Source organism: Planococcus citri, chromosome 1, assembly GCF_950023065.1.
Source record: "Planococcus citri chromosome 1, ihPlaCitr1.1, whole genome shotgun sequence".
Taxonomy (NCBI): Eukaryota; Metazoa; Arthropoda; class Insecta; order Hemiptera; family Pseudococcidae; genus Planococcus; species Planococcus citri.
The window spans coordinates 67,138,306-67,157,448 of NC_088677.1; the positions used below are offsets into that span (position 1 = coordinate 67,138,306).

The 19,143-nt window shown below is 34.5% G+C and overlaps 5 protein-coding genes and 1 long non-coding RNA gene across 6 annotated transcripts; 2 read left to right on the forward strand and 4 right to left on the reverse strand.

Annotated features, from left to right (window-relative positions):
* Positions 1 to 32: 32 nt before the first annotated feature.
* Positions 33 to 829, forward strand: LOC135833469 (oligosaccharyltransferase complex subunit ostc). Its single transcript, XM_065347311.1, has 3 exons — positions 33 to 171; positions 241 to 541; positions 609 to 829. Exons 1-3 carry the CDS (start codon positions 33 to 35, stop codon positions 622 to 624), a joined length of 456 nt encoding a protein of 151 aa, XP_065203383.1. The 3' UTR covers positions 625 to 829.
* On the reverse strand, positions 719 to 2,121 carry LOC135833468 (calcium and integrin-binding protein 1-like). The gene is made up of 5 exons (XM_065347310.1): positions 1,876 to 2,121; positions 1,681 to 1,715; positions 1,362 to 1,609; positions 1,087 to 1,288; positions 719 to 1,016 (listed from the first exon to the last, which is right to left on the reverse strand). Exons 1-5 carry the CDS (start codon positions 1,924 to 1,926, stop codon positions 995 to 997), a joined length of 558 nt encoding a protein of 185 aa, XP_065203382.1. The 5' UTR covers positions 1,927 to 2,121; the 3' UTR covers positions 719 to 994.
* A 597-nt stretch (positions 2,122 to 2,718) lies between these two features.
* On the reverse strand, positions 2,719 to 6,066 carry LOC135833460 (RNA-binding protein 26-like). The gene has a single exon (XM_065347300.1). It carries the CDS (start codon positions 5,670 to 5,672, stop codon positions 2,886 to 2,888), a length of 2,787 nt encoding a protein of 928 aa, XP_065203372.1. The 5' UTR covers positions 5,673 to 6,066; the 3' UTR covers positions 2,719 to 2,885.
* A 543-nt stretch (positions 6,067 to 6,609) lies between these two features.
* Positions 6,610 to 9,450, reverse strand: LOC135833467 (peroxiredoxin-6-like). The gene is made up of 5 exons (XM_065347309.1): positions 9,183 to 9,450; positions 8,720 to 8,876; positions 7,256 to 7,473; positions 6,925 to 7,003; positions 6,610 to 6,840 (listed from the first exon to the last, which is right to left on the reverse strand). The coding sequence occupies exons 1-5, from the start codon at positions 9,266 to 9,268 to the stop codon at positions 6,706 to 6,708; spliced, it is 675 nt and encodes a 224-aa protein (XP_065203381.1). The 5' UTR covers positions 9,269 to 9,450; the 3' UTR covers positions 6,610 to 6,705.
* Positions 7,976 to 9,386, forward strand: LOC135833470 (uncharacterized). The gene is made up of 2 exons (XR_010556467.1): positions 7,976 to 8,397; positions 8,570 to 9,386. It is a non-coding gene; the product is annotated as an uncharacterized LOC135833470 (long non-coding RNA).
* A 550-nt stretch (positions 9,451 to 10,000) lies between the features above and the next one.
* LOC135833464 (SET domain-containing protein SmydA-8-like) lies at positions 10,001 to 19,014 on the reverse strand. The gene is made up of 6 exons (XM_065347306.1): positions 18,926 to 19,014; positions 18,378 to 18,839; positions 14,834 to 15,193; positions 13,711 to 14,026; positions 13,430 to 13,525; positions 10,001 to 10,158 (listed from the first exon to the last, which is right to left on the reverse strand). Exons 1-6 carry the CDS (start codon positions 18,980 to 18,982, stop codon positions 10,103 to 10,105), a joined length of 1,347 nt encoding a protein of 448 aa, XP_065203378.1. The 5' UTR covers positions 18,983 to 19,014; the 3' UTR covers positions 10,001 to 10,102.
* Positions 19,015 to 19,143: the final 129 nt, after the last annotated feature.

Genomic DNA, 19,143 nt, shown 5'->3' on the forward strand with positions numbered 1-19,143 from the left:
CAATCAGATCTGCCAGACGAAAATCTCCAACCATGGAATTTGTATTTTCATTACCATTTACAATTTTAGAAATTCCAAATTTTAAAATAAGAAAGCCGGCATGGGTTCAAAGACCTTCAGCGATGACTACCTTTGCTTTCGTATTATTATCTTATTTTCTCGTCACCGGAGGTAAGTTTCTACTTCGTATCTACACCTTCAACAATATTGTGTTACATCTTTACTCTTATCTCATTTCAGGTATCATATACGATGTGATTATTGAACCACCGAGTGTAGGTTCCACTACCGATGAACATGGGCATTCGCGGCCGGTTGCTTTTATGCCATATAGAGTCAACGCCCAATACATCGTTGAAGGATTAGCGTCCAGTTTCTTGTTTTCCATGGGAGGACTCGGCTTTATCGTGCTAGATCGCACAAATGCTATGGATCCTAAAAGTACGCCGAAACTGAATCGTATTTTGTTGCTAGCTGTTGGTTTCGTTTGTGTCATCATCTCTTTCATTACGTGCTTGATATTTATGAGGATGAAACTGCCGTAAGTGACTAGTATTTTTGCGAAGAATATTCGTATCATTGAGATATTAATTCGAGATTGTTTTCAGGGGTTATTTGAGATAGATTTTCGTATCTTTCGCCATTTCTACTTCTTTCAACCAATGATCAACTCCAACATAGAAACGTTTCCATAATGAAAATAAAAGAACAAACTATATCTACTTATAATCGTGTATTTTTGTGATCAACTTCCAATCGTTTTGTAAAAAAATAGAAGCAAATAAATTGTAAATTACTTATTCAATAAATTATTATATAAAATAAAAAATCTAGGATTTTTTTCACCGAGTACATCAGTATTAGAAGAATAATACTTCGAGACTAGACAATTAGAAACAATAGGAAAAATCGTGAAGTATACGTAAATAGAAACTCCAAAATGCGAAGATGAGTGCAAAACGCTGCGATCGACGGTAACCAAAAACTTACTCATTTATAATCTCATTTTGAAAACGCTGCAAAGAGAATGAAATTAAAAACATCGTGTACTGTATCATTTGAAAAATGCAACTGAAGTATAATTACCTCGTAAAATCGGGAGATTTTGAAATCACGTGCTCAAATTCGGCAAATGATAAAGCACCATCATCGTCCAAATCAGCTTCATCTAAAATATTTTGAATCAAATGCTGCATATCTTGCTCGCTTAAGCTTTGCTCCGGACCAGTTAATCGGTCAATTACTTGGCGCAAATCGTTCACTCCAAGCATATCATCCCCATCAAAATCTAAAAATGAATATCATTAACACGATTATCTTCGTTAATATCGCAAAACTATCTGATCAAAATAAATTCCCACCATATATTCTAAATGCATGCTCGGCTTTCACGCTGCAAGGAGCATCTTCACTGAATACTGACATCATGTCCAAAAAATCTTCAAAAGTACAATCTCCGTCGTGGCTAGAGCTGAAAATTTTACAAATTCTATCCTTGAATGGGTTCACTCCTAATTCCGGATACTGGAACATTTTATTCATCGGTAGCTTGGCATTTTTATTGTGTCCGACTTTCTCAGGAGCTAAAGCTTTGAATTTCTGATGAGCACTGAAGAAAATTAGTGTCATATTATTAATTAAGATCTAGTTTTGAGTGAATCATAAAATACAATCGCTTACTGTAAGATTTCCTTCTTCGTAAAGTACGTTAAATCCTGTAAAAAAAAAAAATGAGTTAATCACTTCGACTATCATTGATTCAATGTTTAAAGTAGACATTTTGGATACATAGTACATTTCGTTTCAACGATGAAGTTTTGCCATAAGTAAGAGCGTTCTACCATTTCTACGGTAGGTTTTAAAAGCAATTCTTACTTGATAGTCTTGTAGTTCTTGGTCAGTAAACTGACTATGACTCTGGCCCATATTTCCGCACTTCTACATGCAATCAGAATTTCATTTTCGGAAAATTAACATAACAAATGTTTCAATTCATGATAATAATTACATCGAATGATTTAATGATACAAATTGAAATAAATTGATGAAAATTTGTTCAATTTTTGCAAGAAATGGATCAGACAGATAAGCAGATTAGAAAGTGATAAATGAAAATTTTTTGTTTTGATTTAGAAACAGTGTGACCATTTTAGGAAATTTGCTTACTACGCATTTTTCGAATTCTAGGCAAAGTTAAAGAGCTTTAGGCAAAGTCGAGGAATATTTTAAATCTAGACATTCGTTTCTTTTTCAAAACTACAAATTGATTTAATTCAACACATATTTCATTTATTTGACATGCCTAGAATTGATGAATCACTTTCCAAAATCTCTCAACCGAAATCCGAATGCATTTTAGATCAACCTAGCCTAGTGCTTTTTAGTTCGATCATTCAAATGTCAAATAATACATAAGTACCTTGAGTCAAAAGAATCAATTATCTCATATCAGCATATTAGAAAGCCAGTATCAAGTATCACACAGAAAGGGACACTCAAAAATCATCGTGTTTAACGTTTCGATTTCGAACATATTGTCTCGGTGATCATAATAATTCGGTTCGATTTTTTCATAATTAAATACATCATTAGGTAGATACGTCTTCAAAATAATGGAAAGTTTTGTCAAAATAATATTCATTCGAACTCGATAATTTCAAATGATGAAGAAGTATCCTTAGAGAAAACCGATATACTGTTTCAAAATGAGAAAAAAAATACACAAATAAAATTATTTATTCAATTCTTCAACAAATCGTAAAATCTAACAGATATTTGTACATCGTGATCACAGCTATTAAATATCAACAGCAATTACAGGTAAAAAAAAAGAACAGGGAAACGATAAAACAGTCCTTAGAAAAGTTACAAAGACGAAAATCTTATTAATCCATGTATTTTTCGACTTCTTTAGCATCGATACCCCCTTTTTGCAGAAACGTTACTAAATCTTCTTCTTCGGTCAACTTCATAATGTTGTTTTCGACTGGCTTGCTTACCTGATTGGCTCCTCCGCGACTTTTCTGATCAACTCGGTACGAATAAAAGTTACGACTGGCAGGACGAGGGGCAGGTGATGATACTTGAGCATGAGCTTGCTGATTTTTAGTGTATTTATACGGATTACCACTGACTGCACTCGCAGCACCGCCACCATAAGGAGCATAAGAAGGAAATTCTTTTTCGTATTGCGGGTTAAACGTGGCCACACGTCTGACCAAAGGCTGATATTTCTTACCACCGTAGACGGTCACTGAAAGTAACCTATCTTGGAAATTTCGGCCTTGTTTCTTAGCCTCTTCGGCAGATTTACGGTTATCGTAGATTATCGTCGCTTGTGGTATTGTTTTATCAATTTCTTTATCGAGAATGGTGCCGAACTGGGCGAAGTGTTTGATCAAGTCTTCGTCGTCACCGTTTTCGAAACCTGTTACGATTACTCGAGTGTAGTCGATATTGGCTGGAGGTGTTTTCGACTCGGTCTCTTTATCAGATTTAACATCACCTTGACTAGGTTTTGCGGCTTCCTCGTCATTTTCCAATTCTTGGCTCAGAATGGACGAATCGACGTTGATTTCGAAAACTGGTTCTTCCACCTGATCGGATTCGTTCGAGCTGTTCGGAACGTTATCGGAATCATTTTCGGGTTTAGGGGGAGCGTGGTTCGTCCCAAAGGTGGTTGGTTGAGGTGGTTTATTTTGTCGTTCTTTCATACTGTTTATGGTGGCCGAATCCATCGGAACGATGTTCATCTTTTGTAAATATTCTTTACGTTGTATTAACGAAGACTGAAGGCTTTTATGACCTTCGGCTATAACGTCGTTAAGCTTTTTCAATACTTCAGACCATATTTTGTAATCTTTGCTTGTTTTCTCGAGTGATTTCATTTTGTCTTCGATTTCTCTTCGAGATGATAACTGTTTCTCTAGAAGTTCTTTTTTCTTATTAATTAAATCGGAAATTAACCGACCCGGATCCTGCTTTCTAACTTTGGGTACTTTATCTGGCTTACTGACTGGCGATTTCAGTGGCGTCGGTTTAACTGGCGTTGTTGGTTTAATAGGAGATGTTTCATCATTAGCGGTAGAATTGACAGCAGCTGGTGCGGCCGGATTGCGTTTTAATAGGTATGATTTGACGTTAGCTTGACCACTCGCAGGTATAGATTTACGAGGGAACGGTTTCAAAAGACATTTATCAGCGTACCAGGCAGCTTTCGCTTTTGGAATAGTACTATCGACATTGATAAAAGCTAAAGCTGCTTCGGTGGCGTTCGTATAGGTCAACAAGGCGATATTAGCGTCACCGTTACGTTTAGCTTGAATTAATGTAATGTTACCGAAGGACGAAAATTTTTCATATAAACTAGGGATATTATTAAGTTCAGCTGGAACGTTACTCAACTCGATGGTAGTCTGGCTGACTCCCGGAGGCAATGAACTGAATATGTGACCATACGATGGTTTTCCATCTTGCAGGGTTTTCTGTTTATTATCGAATTTCTCCGGTAACGGTATCGTCGGAACTGATATGAGTTCTCTGGTGGTAACCTGAGGGACATTCTCGGACCTGAATGGTTTCGGCGGGAAACTGGTGTTCACATATTGCGGGGGATATAAATTTTGGAACACGTTATTATGTACAGGAGGAGGTGGTAACGATACGATTCCATTAAATAAATTGTTATCCAAGACGATAGGAGCCGGACCATGATCATATTGGCACATATCACCTCGGGCACAATAACCCTTACTTTCGAAATCAATACACCGCTGTTTCTGATTAAATGTCGGTTCACCGGCAGGTATTCCAGCTACGTGCATATTTCTACCGATTTCGTTTTGATAATTATTATTGGTCACACGTTTGGGCTGCGAAACATTATACGATCGTTCTTCATCCGAATTGGAACGCGAAGCTTGACGCGGTCTTTTACGAAAATCACCATTGGTTGGCCTGCGTTTCCGTAAATTAGGCGAATTTGATCTCGATCTCTGACCAGCAGGAGGTGAACGAGCGGCGAAATTACGATGTTTGTATTTTTTCACATCGGAAGGTTTGGATGCAATCCACGATCTGCGAGGGGATTTATTAGACGATTCCGAAGAGCCCGAAGCTGATCGTCGTCTTCCGGTAGTTCGGCGTTCTGGTCCAGGGGAATCGGAATGAGACGAATCTCGTCTGCTTTTACGACCTCCCAAGCGGCGTCTTTCGTTACGAAATCTGCTGCGTCGCGATTGTCGAGGTGAGAAGGATTTTTGAAATTGCGAACGATGCGGCGGAGATGGTGTTGGGGCTTGAATGGGTGACGGTGATTTCCGCTGTTCTTTCTTTTCATTTTCGATTTCTAGTTCGATTTCAACACTTGCATCTAATTTGACGTCATCATCTTTATCCATATTTACTGGTTCGGATAGTTGGAATTTAGTGTCGTCGTTTAGATATTTTTCGTTTTCCAACACGTCCATTAGGAAATTAACGAATTCTTCGGTACTCGATTCGAGAAATATGTCCAACTGAGATATCAAACTTTCTTTCAACTCATCATCGCTTTTTTCCTTTTTCAATAACGCGCAAACGTATTTGGATACTGGTTCGGGATTCGCTTTACATATCGGCTCAAGTTGCCCGATTAACCACGAACGAAATAGATCAGGATTTTTTAAATTCATTTCGATTTACTTGCCAAACGATAGAAGCTTCGATCTTCGATGCTCGAAGCAATGTCGTTGATAACTACAGTACACGATTGATATCGAACGATACTGAGTCAACGCTTTTACAGCAGTATTAAAGTAACATTATCACCGTTTAAACTGATTTATTACTATTAATTAATTGCAAAAAGAACGCTAAAACAACAGCAATTTTATTTCGAAAAATTTGAGCTCAGTTTTACGAAAACGAAAAAAAAATTATTTTGAGAACTTTTTTAATTTTGTGGGGTTGAAATGTTGGCATTTTGAAAAAATTTTATTTTCATGGAAAGCGCTCTCTATGAAACAAATTTTGATTAGTGAACTACATTAGATAGGTAAAAAACAGTAGGTTCGATAATTACCGGTAATTTAATTTTTACGCCAGCAAAAAAAAAATTGAATTAAAAATAAAAATAAAAATTATTCAATAATTCAGAAGAATTCGGAAAAATTTTGATATTTTGAATTTTTGAAGCAGAATGAGAATTCAGAATCAGAAACAGAAAGTGTTCCGCTGTTTTAATTTTATTTTCAAAGTGTTGCTTTTGCAGTTTTGCCAAAAGAATTTAATTTATTTCATGAATATTGGTGAGTAGATATTGATTTTAATTATCTTCCTCTTTACTTTTTCAGTATAAGACTATTAGATAAGTATACTTTTTGAAATACCGAGTTAGACAAGGAATACATTCTGAAGAACATCAATGAAGGATTATGGATTAATCTTGGATTAATTCTTGTTCGAAAATCAGAACAGAATAACGAAAAGAAGGCAGTAGGTAATTCTAAGGATTTTCATTTCAAGTGGACGTTGTTCATACCTCTGGTACCTACTCGTTTCCAGTAGGTCCTGATCTGGACCAAACGTTTGGAAGTTTGAAACGAATATTTGAGAAAATAACACTACAAATTAACACGAATGAAATGCAATTTAATGAATGTAACTTATCCAGTAATAAATAAGATATCGATTAGACATTGATCAGAGTACAAATGAGTAATAATTTTAAGCTTTATAATTAGTAGTTGTACGAATGTAGCACTTATCAGATGGCATTTTTACAGCGTCTAATCCATCGGGGAATGCTTTTTTGATTTGTTCATCAGTAGCAGAAGGTACCACCATCACTTTAGTTCCAGGCTGCAATAAAAACGAATATTAAAAATCATTCGCGTTATGATCGAGCCCAAATTACTGAGCAGAACCAAATAGAAAGTTACATACCGTCCAGTTGGCCGGAGTAGCAATAATATTATTGTATTTATCTACCAATTGCAAGGAATCGACGACTCTCAATAATTCGCTGCAACAGAATTAAATGCATATTAGTTATCGAGAAAAATTCGATCGCGTGCCGATATAGGACTCGAGTGACTTGAAGTACCTATTTTCATTATCAAGGTCGACGCGGCAAGATGAAAATATATCATGCTATTTACTTTTTCGAATTGTTCGAGAAGTATTTACTTGCAATGTTGCATCATTTTCACGATGATCGTGTTAATCATGAAAACACCATCACAATTCAAGGTTACAAAGTAAAAATTCTACTTACTCAACGTTACGACCGGTAGATGTAGGATAAACCATGGCCAAACGTAATTTTTTCGACGGATCTATTACATATAAAGCTCGAACTGTCAAAGCAGCATCTGGGTTCTCTTTTCCAGCTTCATCTAACATGTCCAATTTTACAGCTAATTCCCTGCTTGGATCAGCAATAATGGGGAATGGGAAATCTCCTTTGATGTCCAAACAGTACGATTTGATATCCTATTAGAAAATAAAGTATCATCTTAGTTTGGTAGGTATCCTAGATAAGTGGTTTCAAGGTTCCTATATCGATGCTATTGGCAATGTCGTGAATTACCTATAGGAGAATTATTTTAGCGGAAGGACGTGTTAGGAATTTATTTTACGTTATCATAAGTTCCGAAATCAATTACGTGAAATTTTAGGCGGTGTTGGAATTTATTAACCGGTATGGGATCGGTTTATTGATGCTAGGATAGGTATACAATGCAATGCTAGGCCATTTAATTACATATTATGCTTGCATATAACATTGAAATCATGTTGCCAGGGAAGTGGAACGAAATCTGATTGTTCGAGTTGGTTTTTCGAGCTCAAAAGTATCGCTTAATTATAGCAATTATTATTTCGACTTGCAAATCTCTCGAATTCGAAGAAATTTTCAATGAAATTACGCTCAGAATGAGCATTAGGTTCTTGTCCTATTCTTTCTTCGTTTTTTAAGATTTTATTTTTTTACTATCAGAAGGGATATAAGAGTAAGATACGAGAGTTATGACTTATCAGGATACTTTTAATTTCATTATTGTGCCTTGATCGGTTTCTTTAATTTCTCAAGGAGACAGAAAATAAGTCAGACGTGTCTTCCTACTTATCTTATTACAATCATAATAAGTAATACTCGTAATATGTACATATATGATGTTTTCTTTATTCGAATTTACCTATCACTCATTTGAAATGTTTTTAATTCAAAAATATTGCCAATGATATATTTTTAAAAACAATTTACGATTGTTTCAGGTCCCGATGAGTGTTAGAAATGTTTGCTATACTTATCGTAGCGATAATTTAACCGGCGAATCTTGAAATGATAACGAATGAAGCATGAGATAAGAATACGCTGTTGCACATCAATCAAACACCTACCTAAACTAAACGCTCGTAAGTGTTGATGATTTCAACAAGTTAACATAATGATAGCAACAAAAAAAAACTTGACTCGAACTTTCAAATCAATGGCAGCTTTTATAAATTCAAAACAAATTTAATTCCTATTTTATACAGCATGAATATTGATTTCACGCTTGATTAATTTTAATCATTTCACTTTCAGAAAGCCATTAATAGCGTCGATTAAAAGCTGCTGACCAACACCCAACATGTATTCATAGAGCAAAATAACAACGATCTTATCCTATCAAGACTGGAATCACAAGGGCGATCCTATTTTATATGGTAATTAGTTAATTAGGAATTAACTTACGTTGACCCAATTACTGTGGCTGCAGACATCGTCACAAGATAAGGCGATCAGTTTCACGTTTCTTTTTTTGAATTCGTCGACATGCACAGCCATTCTGCCCAATTCCGTCGTACAGACCGGAGTGAAATCCAACGGATGGGAGAATAAAACAGCCCATCTATAAAGAACAATAAAAGATCTCAGTATTTTTCACCAAAAGAGAAACTAGGAAGTAATTGAAGAGCGTTTTTCTAAAAATTTCATCGTCAATTCCTTTTGAAAATGGATACCATGACCATGGGAGCACATCGGTTCCTATCCGAGTTTCAAACTTTTTTTAAAACGAATTTTTGGACAAGGTGAATGAAAAATTGGTGCACGTTTCTCCTTCACTTATGAACCCGAATTAGTAGGCTATACCTTGTGGGATTTTAGAAAAACGCTCTTCAATTTTCAATTTTAATTATTCAAAAAATCTACTTACGAATCTCCGACATAATCGTAGAAATTGAATTTACCGAAAGTAGTATCGGCAGCGAAATCAGGGATGATCGAGTTAAGACGCGGCATTTTTAAACGAGTTTATAATATTTTAACCAAGAGAACGTACGAAGTTAACGCGATGTACGAACAAGCACAAGTGACAATTACCGAATGAATTACCACCGTTTAAATTCAATTCAAATAATCAACCGAGTGCCGGGTAATGGGTAGTTGAAGGGCGCGCGAATGTTAGAATCGAGCGTTACTTTTCCGCTTAGGACACGTTTACCTATTTTATCTCTAGTTCTCTCGATTCTCGTATATATATGCGTTTTCGGAAAAATCGTAATAAAAGAAATTATGATATAACGTCATTGGTAAAAAAAGAAATCAAGTGGTTCTTTGTGAACTCATAATTATCAAAAATGAGAGTATCTACCTCTTTAGGATTATTATTGTATTATACTGATAGGTACCGATAACAGAAATCTACCTACATATCATGCCGTCATTTTTATTTGAGTACTGGGTAGGTTATTTATTGTAAAGATTATCAAAATAATGTCAAAGGTTAGTTTTTCAACAATTGAGTATGGTCATTTTTATTTTCAACTTTTTGGATTTGATTTTAATAAGTACATGTACGTATATGTGTTTTCGTAGAGAGGAGAATTTTTTGGAGCTTTATAATCGAGATAATTTTCTGTAGTTAGGTATAGGTACCTACCCATTACTTTACCTATTTACTTCTTTATGCACTCATGAAGTCTGACTCTGAAGAGTACCAAATTTTTGCATAATTAAATAAGAATAAAGAGATTATGTCATGTGAAATTTCATTTATTCATTTCACGAAGGTATTTTGGGATTATTTTATTGATATAATTATCTGCATTATTTTGCAGTCTCCATTTCAAAATTTTACATTCTTCGTTGCAGTTCTTTATCAGTTTCTTGTAATTCGAATGAGCAAACCTCTGAAACACATTAAGATAACGATAATCATTTTTTTCACCATCATTCAGGAGGATTACATTTTGGTATTTCAATTCATCTTAGGTGATCAATCATTTTTCCATAGAAATATATTTGTGAGTATTAATTTTCCCTGAGTGGTGCATGGTGTCATGGTTTGGGAATTTTCGTCAAAAAAGCGGTGTAAATTTTCATTGTTAAAAATGCTCAAAATCATCAAGTTGGTGGGAAAAATATTTTAATATTTTCATCAGATATTATTTTGAAGAGCTATAGCCTCAATGATTGGTATTTTGACCCTTTTTCGATGACAATTTGGAGAAAGGGGATTGTTAGTGCTGTCAGATCACACAAAAATTAACCATTATTCGAGCTCACAAGGGAACCTCTTGAGGTGCCACACTCCGATTTGAACAAAACCGCGACTTTTGGAAAGAGCATAGTCTAAAACCCACAAAACCAAATTTTCAGCTGCCCAAGTTTATTTTTCGATTTTTGGTGAATTTTTGAATTCAAAATTGACTATTTTTGGCGATTTATGCTTTTTTTTAAAAAGTACGTACTTGATCAATAAAAATGGTCAAAATAAGCTCCAAAACTAATATTAATCACCCAAATCCAAATTACACAATTTCCAGCCATTCTGGAGCCTCCAGCGCGATTTTTCAATTTCTTCAGAATTTTGAATTTGCTCCAGAAGGAGTAAATATGCAGTTGGGCAGCTAAAAATCGAGTTGTATATTACACTCGACCTGTTTAACGAGTTTATCCACATTTGAGCCGATTTTGAGAGTGACACCTCATAAGTGTCTTTTTGACCAGCTTTTTTCAAAATTAAAAAATCCAAAAAATCCAAAGTTTCCTGCTTGTGTGGAAATTTTTGAAATTCACGCAAATCGCTGTATTTTGTCCAAAGCTAACCCCCCAAATCCAAATTTCACAATTTCCAGCCATTCTGGAGCCTCTAGCGCGATTTTTCAATTTCTCCAGAATTTTGAATTTGCTTCAGAAGGCGTGAATATGCAGTTGGGCAGCTAAAAATCGAGTTGTATATTACACTCGACCTGTTTAACGAGTTTTCCACATTTGAGCCGATTTTAAGAGTGACACCTCAAGAGTGGTTTTTTGAGGTGTCACTCTCGCTCCAAAACTGCTTGAAATGGTAGAATTTCGTTCCGGGGGGTTATTTCTTAAAGAAATACAGCGATTCGCACAAATTTCAAAAATTTCCTCACAAACTGTTATCTTTTGATTTTTTGGATTTTTTTATTTTGAAAAACGCTGGTCAAAAAACCACTCTTGAGGTGTCATTCCCAAAATCGGCTCAAATGTAGATAAACTTGTTAAACAGGTCGAGTATAATACACAACTCGATTTTTTGCTGCCCAACTGCATATTCACTTCTGCTGGAGCAAATTCAAAATTCTGGAGAAATTGAAAAATCGCGCTGGAGGCTCCAGAATGGCTGGAAATTGTGAAATTTGGATTTGGGTAATTGATATTAGTTTTGGGGCTTATTTTGACCATTTTTACTGATCAAGTACGTACTTTTAAAAAAAAGCAAAAATCGCCAAAAACAGTCAATTTTGAATTTTCAAAAATTCGCCAAAAATCGAAAAATGAACTTGGGCAGCTGAAAATTTTGGTTTTGGGGGTTTTAGACTATGCTCTTTCCAAAAGTCGCGGTTCCGTTCAAATCGGAGTGTGTCAGTGTTACACCTCGAGTCCCTTATCAGCATTTTTAAATTAGCAGCACCCAAAATAATACCTACTCCGTTTCACTTTCAATTTTTTTAAAACTGGGGGGGGGGGGGGTGTTGAGATCAATTTTGAAAATGAGGGTAAAAATAAGTCGTTAATTCGTCATATTTTTTTTTCATTTATAAACCCACAAAAAGTTGAGCTTTTTCATCAAAAAATTCAGTTTTCGGATTTTTATTCCCTTGCGAACAGATTTTCTTCAATATCAACAAGTCTAGGAGACGTGAACATCATGAACCGTGTATGCAAAATTTTCAGTTTCGCAAAAATTCCCAAATGCATGATAATTACAAATTCCCTTAGTCTTCTTCTTGGATAATTAAAACGAAAATTATGTACCTATTGTGGTTGTTTAGCTATTTCGCCGGAGGGAAATTATTTTTGGATCGTACTACTAGAGGAATCGAAGGAAGGCTAAAAAATATACCTCTAGCGCAAATTTCAGCTGCTGAAATTAATTTTTGATGATTTTTGAAATTTCAGATTTGGTTTATTTAACATGAAAAAAATCAAAATTTATTAAAATTATTCTAAAAGGCTGACATTTGACTTTTCACCTTTTTTTGGACTTCCTGAGTAAATTGGTCCTGGTTTTGAGCGATTCTGAAGCCTCCAGCGGATTTTCAGTTCAATTCAGCACTTGAAAAAATGCCAAGGATCTGACAATCAGCAGTCAACTATTTTTTTTTTCAAAATTCGTTTGTGTGCGTTCCGAGCTCAAAGTTCAAACCCAAAATTTTCTTCACCAATTATTTTTGAAAAAAATAAAAATTCATGCTTCCAGTATGAATTGACGAAAAAAGCTTAAATTTTGTTTGTAGGTCTAGGTACTCTATTTCTGACCTCAATTGGAGTGATGTTGATCTCAAGCTGTTTTGGAGCCTCCGATTGATCTTTAGTAGTGAAAAAAATTTCTCCAGCAATTCTTTTTGAAACCATTGAAAATTTACGATTCGCAAACTACTGAAGGAAGGCTGAAATTTGATTTATATATCCCATTTTTGACCTCTCTCGTCGAATTATGATGGTTTTGAGCTGTTCTGGAGCCTCAAATGGATTTTCGGATTCTCCAATTTTTCGAAAAAATGCTGCGAGTAAGATCAGAATGAAATCCAGCTCCCATCAACTCTGATTTACTGTCATTTGCGATCCTTTTGATCATATTTTTATAATTCGTTTTTCTATGTTCAAATCGAAAATTTTTTCCAGTTATTAAGTGAATTCCAACAGCTAAAATTTAGCTGGTGGTTCATTTTGGATCCTTTTTTGATTTCCATTTATCCACACCAAAAATGACAGCTCTGGTTGGGATACCTCTCTTGTCAGGGTAAAATGGCAGATTTCAAATTTTTGCTGCTTTTCTATCATTTTCATTGTTAGGTACCAGTGATTTTTTTATTAACCCCCTCCCCCTCCCCAAAAGACTACTTCATCAAAGCTTGTTCTTTAGACTCACGAATGTTCAAATAATTTTCGAAATTAAAATGGTCATAGATCCGATTAGGAGCTCACCTTTTATTTGGCATTGGCCTAGAGATAATCTATCCACAATTTCTAGTATTTCCAAGCATATCGTCCTCTTCAACTGAAGCAGATCATGCGGTAGTTCTGTAAAATGAGTAATACATACATCGATGTCATTCGAGTATCAACTTACATCATTTTGGTAGATTTTTCTAATCGATTGAGTAGGTACCTAGATATATTTTGATTTCATCATAATATGAAAAAATAAGCAAATCACTCATCGCGATGTACATACACATTTCGATTGAGTATACCTATTTTCGTACCTGACCACTTATAACCATCCGAGTATCCGATGACATTCAACAAAATATATTTGAATTGAACAATGGCATGATGCGACGTTGCCACGATTCTATTTGTATTTACAAACTGCACTATCTGTGCCGGAAATGCAACATCCAGCTTCGATATCTCGTTTGCAATTACATTCTGTAAAATTGCTACTTTGTCAGCGGTCAAAATTAAATCGCAGGTTTGACAACGCCACGTTGTAAACAAATTTAATGGCTCTTTTGGTAGTAAAATACTATCGCAAGATGGAGTTCTGCACTTGAATGCAGATAAAAAAGTTCCATTTTCCTAGAACAAGAAAAAAATACTCATGTAGGTATAGAGGTACCTATCGAATAGTTGATTGATATTGATAGCGTGGAATTTTCTGCGGTTATAGTGTTGTATTACCTACGTGTTGAAAATAATGAATGTTTATGAATATTTTTAGGTGTTACACGATTACATGATTTTTACGGTATTGTTTGTTATACCTTCTGCATTGCATAGTGCTTGATGATAAAATGTTTATCAATGTTAGGTAGGTAAGGTATAGGTTACGTTTATGAGTTTATGGGCAGAAGTAGGTAGGTATAGGAGGTTGTTCTCGTATTTTCTACATTTGAGCCAAAAATATGAACTGAGCTAATAACCTGCGATAACAATAGTTCTAATCAACAACTTTTGTCAAGTTCAAATGTCTAGATATACATCTAATAAATGCGTACTTTATTCAATTAAAATCTGAAGGCTTCAGTATCAGCTATGTGGTAATCTTAATAGTTAATTCCTATATTATAAAATTGACAAAACTTGTCATTGTCATGTACTTATTTTGTTACATTTATAGACACTTCAACGAGTCGTAGAGTGTATGATTTTTGAAGCATTTATTATCTCGCATACCTCGGCGAAGTACGAGTACATACAAATTACGTAAATCGGCCAATTTTAATTAAGCATAATGACAAAATGACTGATGAAATGTGATTCATGAATACTGCAATTTTACGTACCTACTACCTACTAAACTAAACGTATTTGTAGTTATAGCATTAATTTTTTTTTCTAGCTTCAGGCATAGGTATTTATATTACCTATATGTCTGCTACTTACAGTGAAATCTTTACACCTAGAACATCTGCATTCGAAATGTTTCGATTTATTTAGAAAATGTCTTCTTGCAGGCGTACCCAGCAGCAAAGGGGCGTACGTAGTCGTGATCTCTGTACCGGCTGGAATTACTTTAGTAGCTTTGATTATCATTTCGTGGTCATCGGTGAAATCATGTCTGGTATTCGGTGCACACGAATGATTCATCACAGAAGCCATCGGATATAATCCGCGGATATTTTCGTGTTTACCAGCTAACTGAATTTCGTAAGCGTTTGCATCTAATACGCTGCAGCATAGGCGCATAAAACGTTCATCTCGTGTTGGGATTTTCGAAATGGTTAATCGTTTTAGCAGTTCTACCTGTGGAAGATTCGATTATCGATTTGAAAAAGGAAATCATTCGTGCTATTTCAATACTGAAGCTGAATAATGGTCAGAAAAATTCAGTCACGATGGAAAATAGGTACTTGATTGAAATCGAAAATTGAGCAAGGTATAGGTATAGGCAGAGGCAATTGAATCGAATTTTTTAGGTTTAGATGCTTGGTAAAAATTTTGAATACGTTCATTGGGATTTTGGGTGAGATGGCCCTTTTCTCGAATTTTGAAACTGACCTGTGGAAGTAGGTGGGAGTTTTTGCTTCTTGATAGAATTTCATAGATCGCCATCCCAGCTCTAGCTGACTTCTTTCAAAGGTAAATTTCTATCTTTCGCGGTTTCCAGCTGAATTTTTCTGAACTCGCAGGGACATGTAAGACCTTATCGAAGGCTATTACTTATTTATAGGTAATGTTTGGAAATTTTTTCTCCCATCGATCGACTTGAATTTGAACCAAATTCGTTAATTTTCCCCCATGTTTCATGGTTTTCGTTAAAAATTTGAATCTCGCAATTTTGAGAACCCCCTGAACCTTTTTTTGACAGACCCACCAGGGAAAAATTTTGATTTTCCTAAAAAGAGTCAAGAAATTGCATACTTGAATGACAAAAAAAAAACAGATTTCTTATCCTTTTTGAAGTAGGTACATTCTTCATTAAAGATCCAAAGGAACATGTTGCGATAAGTTCATTTTTTGGCACCAGACAGTTATCGACTCGACCACTCTTAAAATGTTGTAATAATAATGTTCCAAATACGAATCCGTGGTTAGTTAATCCAAAATGACCCTTTTTTGGGCTTCAGGAGTTCCCAAAGTTGTGAAAAAAATAATTTTTGGAACCACTGAGTATTATTTTCAAAAACTTTTTTAGCGTAAAATACCTGTTTGAACCAGATTAACGTTATGGGAGGTATTTTTTTGTTTTCGACTCTCGGGGGCAAAAATTGTGGAGGTGGGTTAATTTTTTGGAAAGTTTTGGGAACCATTATTTTGAACCTACCCCTTTGAACCCCGCTAAAAAGCTTTTTACAGTTTATTAGTATCTGAAAGACCTCCATCCTACCAGATTTTGAGCTCAATAAAATTTTGCGCTGGTACTCAATATTCCAGTTTTGCAATTTTTCGTATAATTTCGATATTTTGGGAACCCCTGGAAAACCATTCAATAATCTAGGTGAAAAAAAAGTAATCTAACTCCCTGTATATTCGTAATTTTGAACCCTTTTTTAGGGCCTCTTTGGGCACCCCTAAAATAGGCGTTTATGCATATTTTTTCAAATAAATCGAAGAATTTACATTTGAAACACACTAGCAAGTGCTCGATAATTTTTGATTTGATTTTTTTCTGTAACTTTCATAAGATTGAGTTTTTTATATGGGTCAAATTCTGAGATTTTACTTCATTGAAATCGTGAAAACATGATTTTAACGTTTTTTGGAGGAGTAAAATCTCAGAATTTGGCCCAAAAAAGCTCAAAATCCTGAGGAAATCTGAAATCATCGAAAATACTGAGAAAATACTTACGATGAAAATGAAAAAGTTTAAAGTTTTGCCAACGTAAAATCAAACTGGCGCTTTTTTTAATTATTACGAGTAGGTGTGTACCTATTAGATTCCCAAAAAGTATGCTTTCCCTTCTTTAGTAGAAAACTGGTTCTTCAAGTGTGACTGTGCCTTGTGCACACTCTAATGTGACTAGAAATGAGATTTCTGCTGCATAATAATTAGCAGTTCGTTTTTTGGACTATTTTGGAAAATTTAAACGTCTTGAGACCCTCAATTTTTCATTTAAGCTGCAGGAATTTTCAGGAAAATTATGTTATGGGTTCGCGCTTTTGTAAAAAAAAAAAAAAAGAAAGAAAGGAAAGACAAAATTAAAAATTGATTGATTAGGAGGTTTATTGTTTGGGAATTTTTTGGGGTTCATTGAATCAAAAAATAGAAATGAGTAAAGAGGAAAAGTTTCCTTAAAACCCCTTGGCTATTTTCTTTTTTTTTTTTTCAAGTTCTTTTCATCCTATCCAAAAATTTTCATGGGAGAGGGTCAAGTAAAGATTTGGAATGTAATTTTGATTCTAATAAATTTGAGGTACCTATGTTCAGTTTACCAACTCACGTTAAAAATAGAAGAATTTCACAAAATTGAGTTTTTTACCTATTTGCGAAGTAAAATTCAAAGGAGAAATCAAAATAATCAGGGATCAGGTATATTTAAAAATCAGAGACTGATATTCTTAAAAAAACTCATTCCATTCAAACCTCCCTCATCTATGTACCTCTCTTCCCCCTCCGCCCCAAACAAAAAATCTGATATTTTTTGGGAAAAAAGTTACGTGGTAATTCACTTTTTACATAAAAATATTGTAAAGGGTTACAAATTGTTGAAAATTTCAGATCAAAATTTCAATTTCTGAAAACATCCAGTTGAAAAACTGAGTTTTTGAAAATCTATCCATGCAACGTTGAGATATTATGAGAATCTTTTTATTGAATGAATTTCCATGTTGGGTGAAAGGGAAATTTTCGTTGAGTACCAATATCAAAAAGGAGTTCGTTAAAATGTTATGGAATTTAAAGGTGAAAACATCAACGAGTACGAATGTTCACTTCCAAAACAACAATTTTTCAATTTTGGATATTTTGATATTGGAAATTCTCACATTTAATTTGGGTGTAGTGCATAAATTTTCGTTGTTATTTAAATTTTCTGAAATAATAATAATGAAAAAATAAAAAATTGAAATTTGAACTTTTACCTATGGCGCAAAAAAAATTAAAAAAATTGTTGCCCAAGAAAATCAGAATTTGGAACAATTTGTGAAAAATGTTTAGGTGATCGAAATCGATTTTGGCTTGAACCTTGATGATTGAATAAAAATGCAAACTAAAAAAAAATGTTTTTTGGACTGGATGAAATAATTTTAATCATCTACTCGTATTGGGCAAGTTTCAATAGAATTGTTTTTTGAATTTTTAGGAATGAAAAGAATAACATTTTGAACCCAGTACTCTTTTTGGTCCCATCAAACCCATAGCTGTTTTAGGACGTCTCAATGATCCCATTGAATCTATATGCAGCTAATAGCATAAGTCTAGGTCTAGGTACTCACAAGGGTAGATTAAGCATGTAAAATGGAATATTCCTTACGTTTTTATACGTACCTCCAGACCTTGCTGAGGGCCATTAAGTTTATGGAGATGATTAACAATTTCCTTCTTGACATCGTCGAACGTTAAACACCGCAGTGGGGTCAAAACTCGTATTATTTTTTTCTCACTTTCATTTTCATCTTTATATCGAAGTTTTTTCAGATAATCACATTCGAAAAAATGAACGTCGTTATTCGCACACTGATTACAAACATTTAAACGACAACCTTTCGAGCATAATTTTAAATTCTCATTTTTATAACATCCTACACAAATTGGCTTCTGATCAGGAATAGATCGAGGACCTACTATTAGTGGGTGGTCTTTAAATATTATATCACCAGGGTTGAAATTTCTAGTCGCTAGGATACCTTTGCCGCCGATTTGAGACTTCGATACTTTCCATCCTGGATCGTCTGGTATTTCATCGAAAATGGAATTGTAACGGAGAATCAACGAATTGAATTTTTCCATCTTTTTTTTTAAAAAACACAATCAAAAATTACGTTACCGTTGAATTTTTATTATTATTTTAACGTTGAAAAATATTTTAAAAATACCGCATAGTTGCACCTCGATGATAAAAATGACGCCGGTGAAACAAAACTGTGTGGCATTTTTTTAATCTTCGGTTTAAATGTAATTTAAAAATACTTATTGTGCGATCGACTGCCAATAAGGTTTAACGTTTTAATTATCTTGGCAAGTGTATTAGCTGATTTTATCTGAAAGCATTTTACTTCTAATTCACTCTACCGATTTCAATGATTCTTAAAAT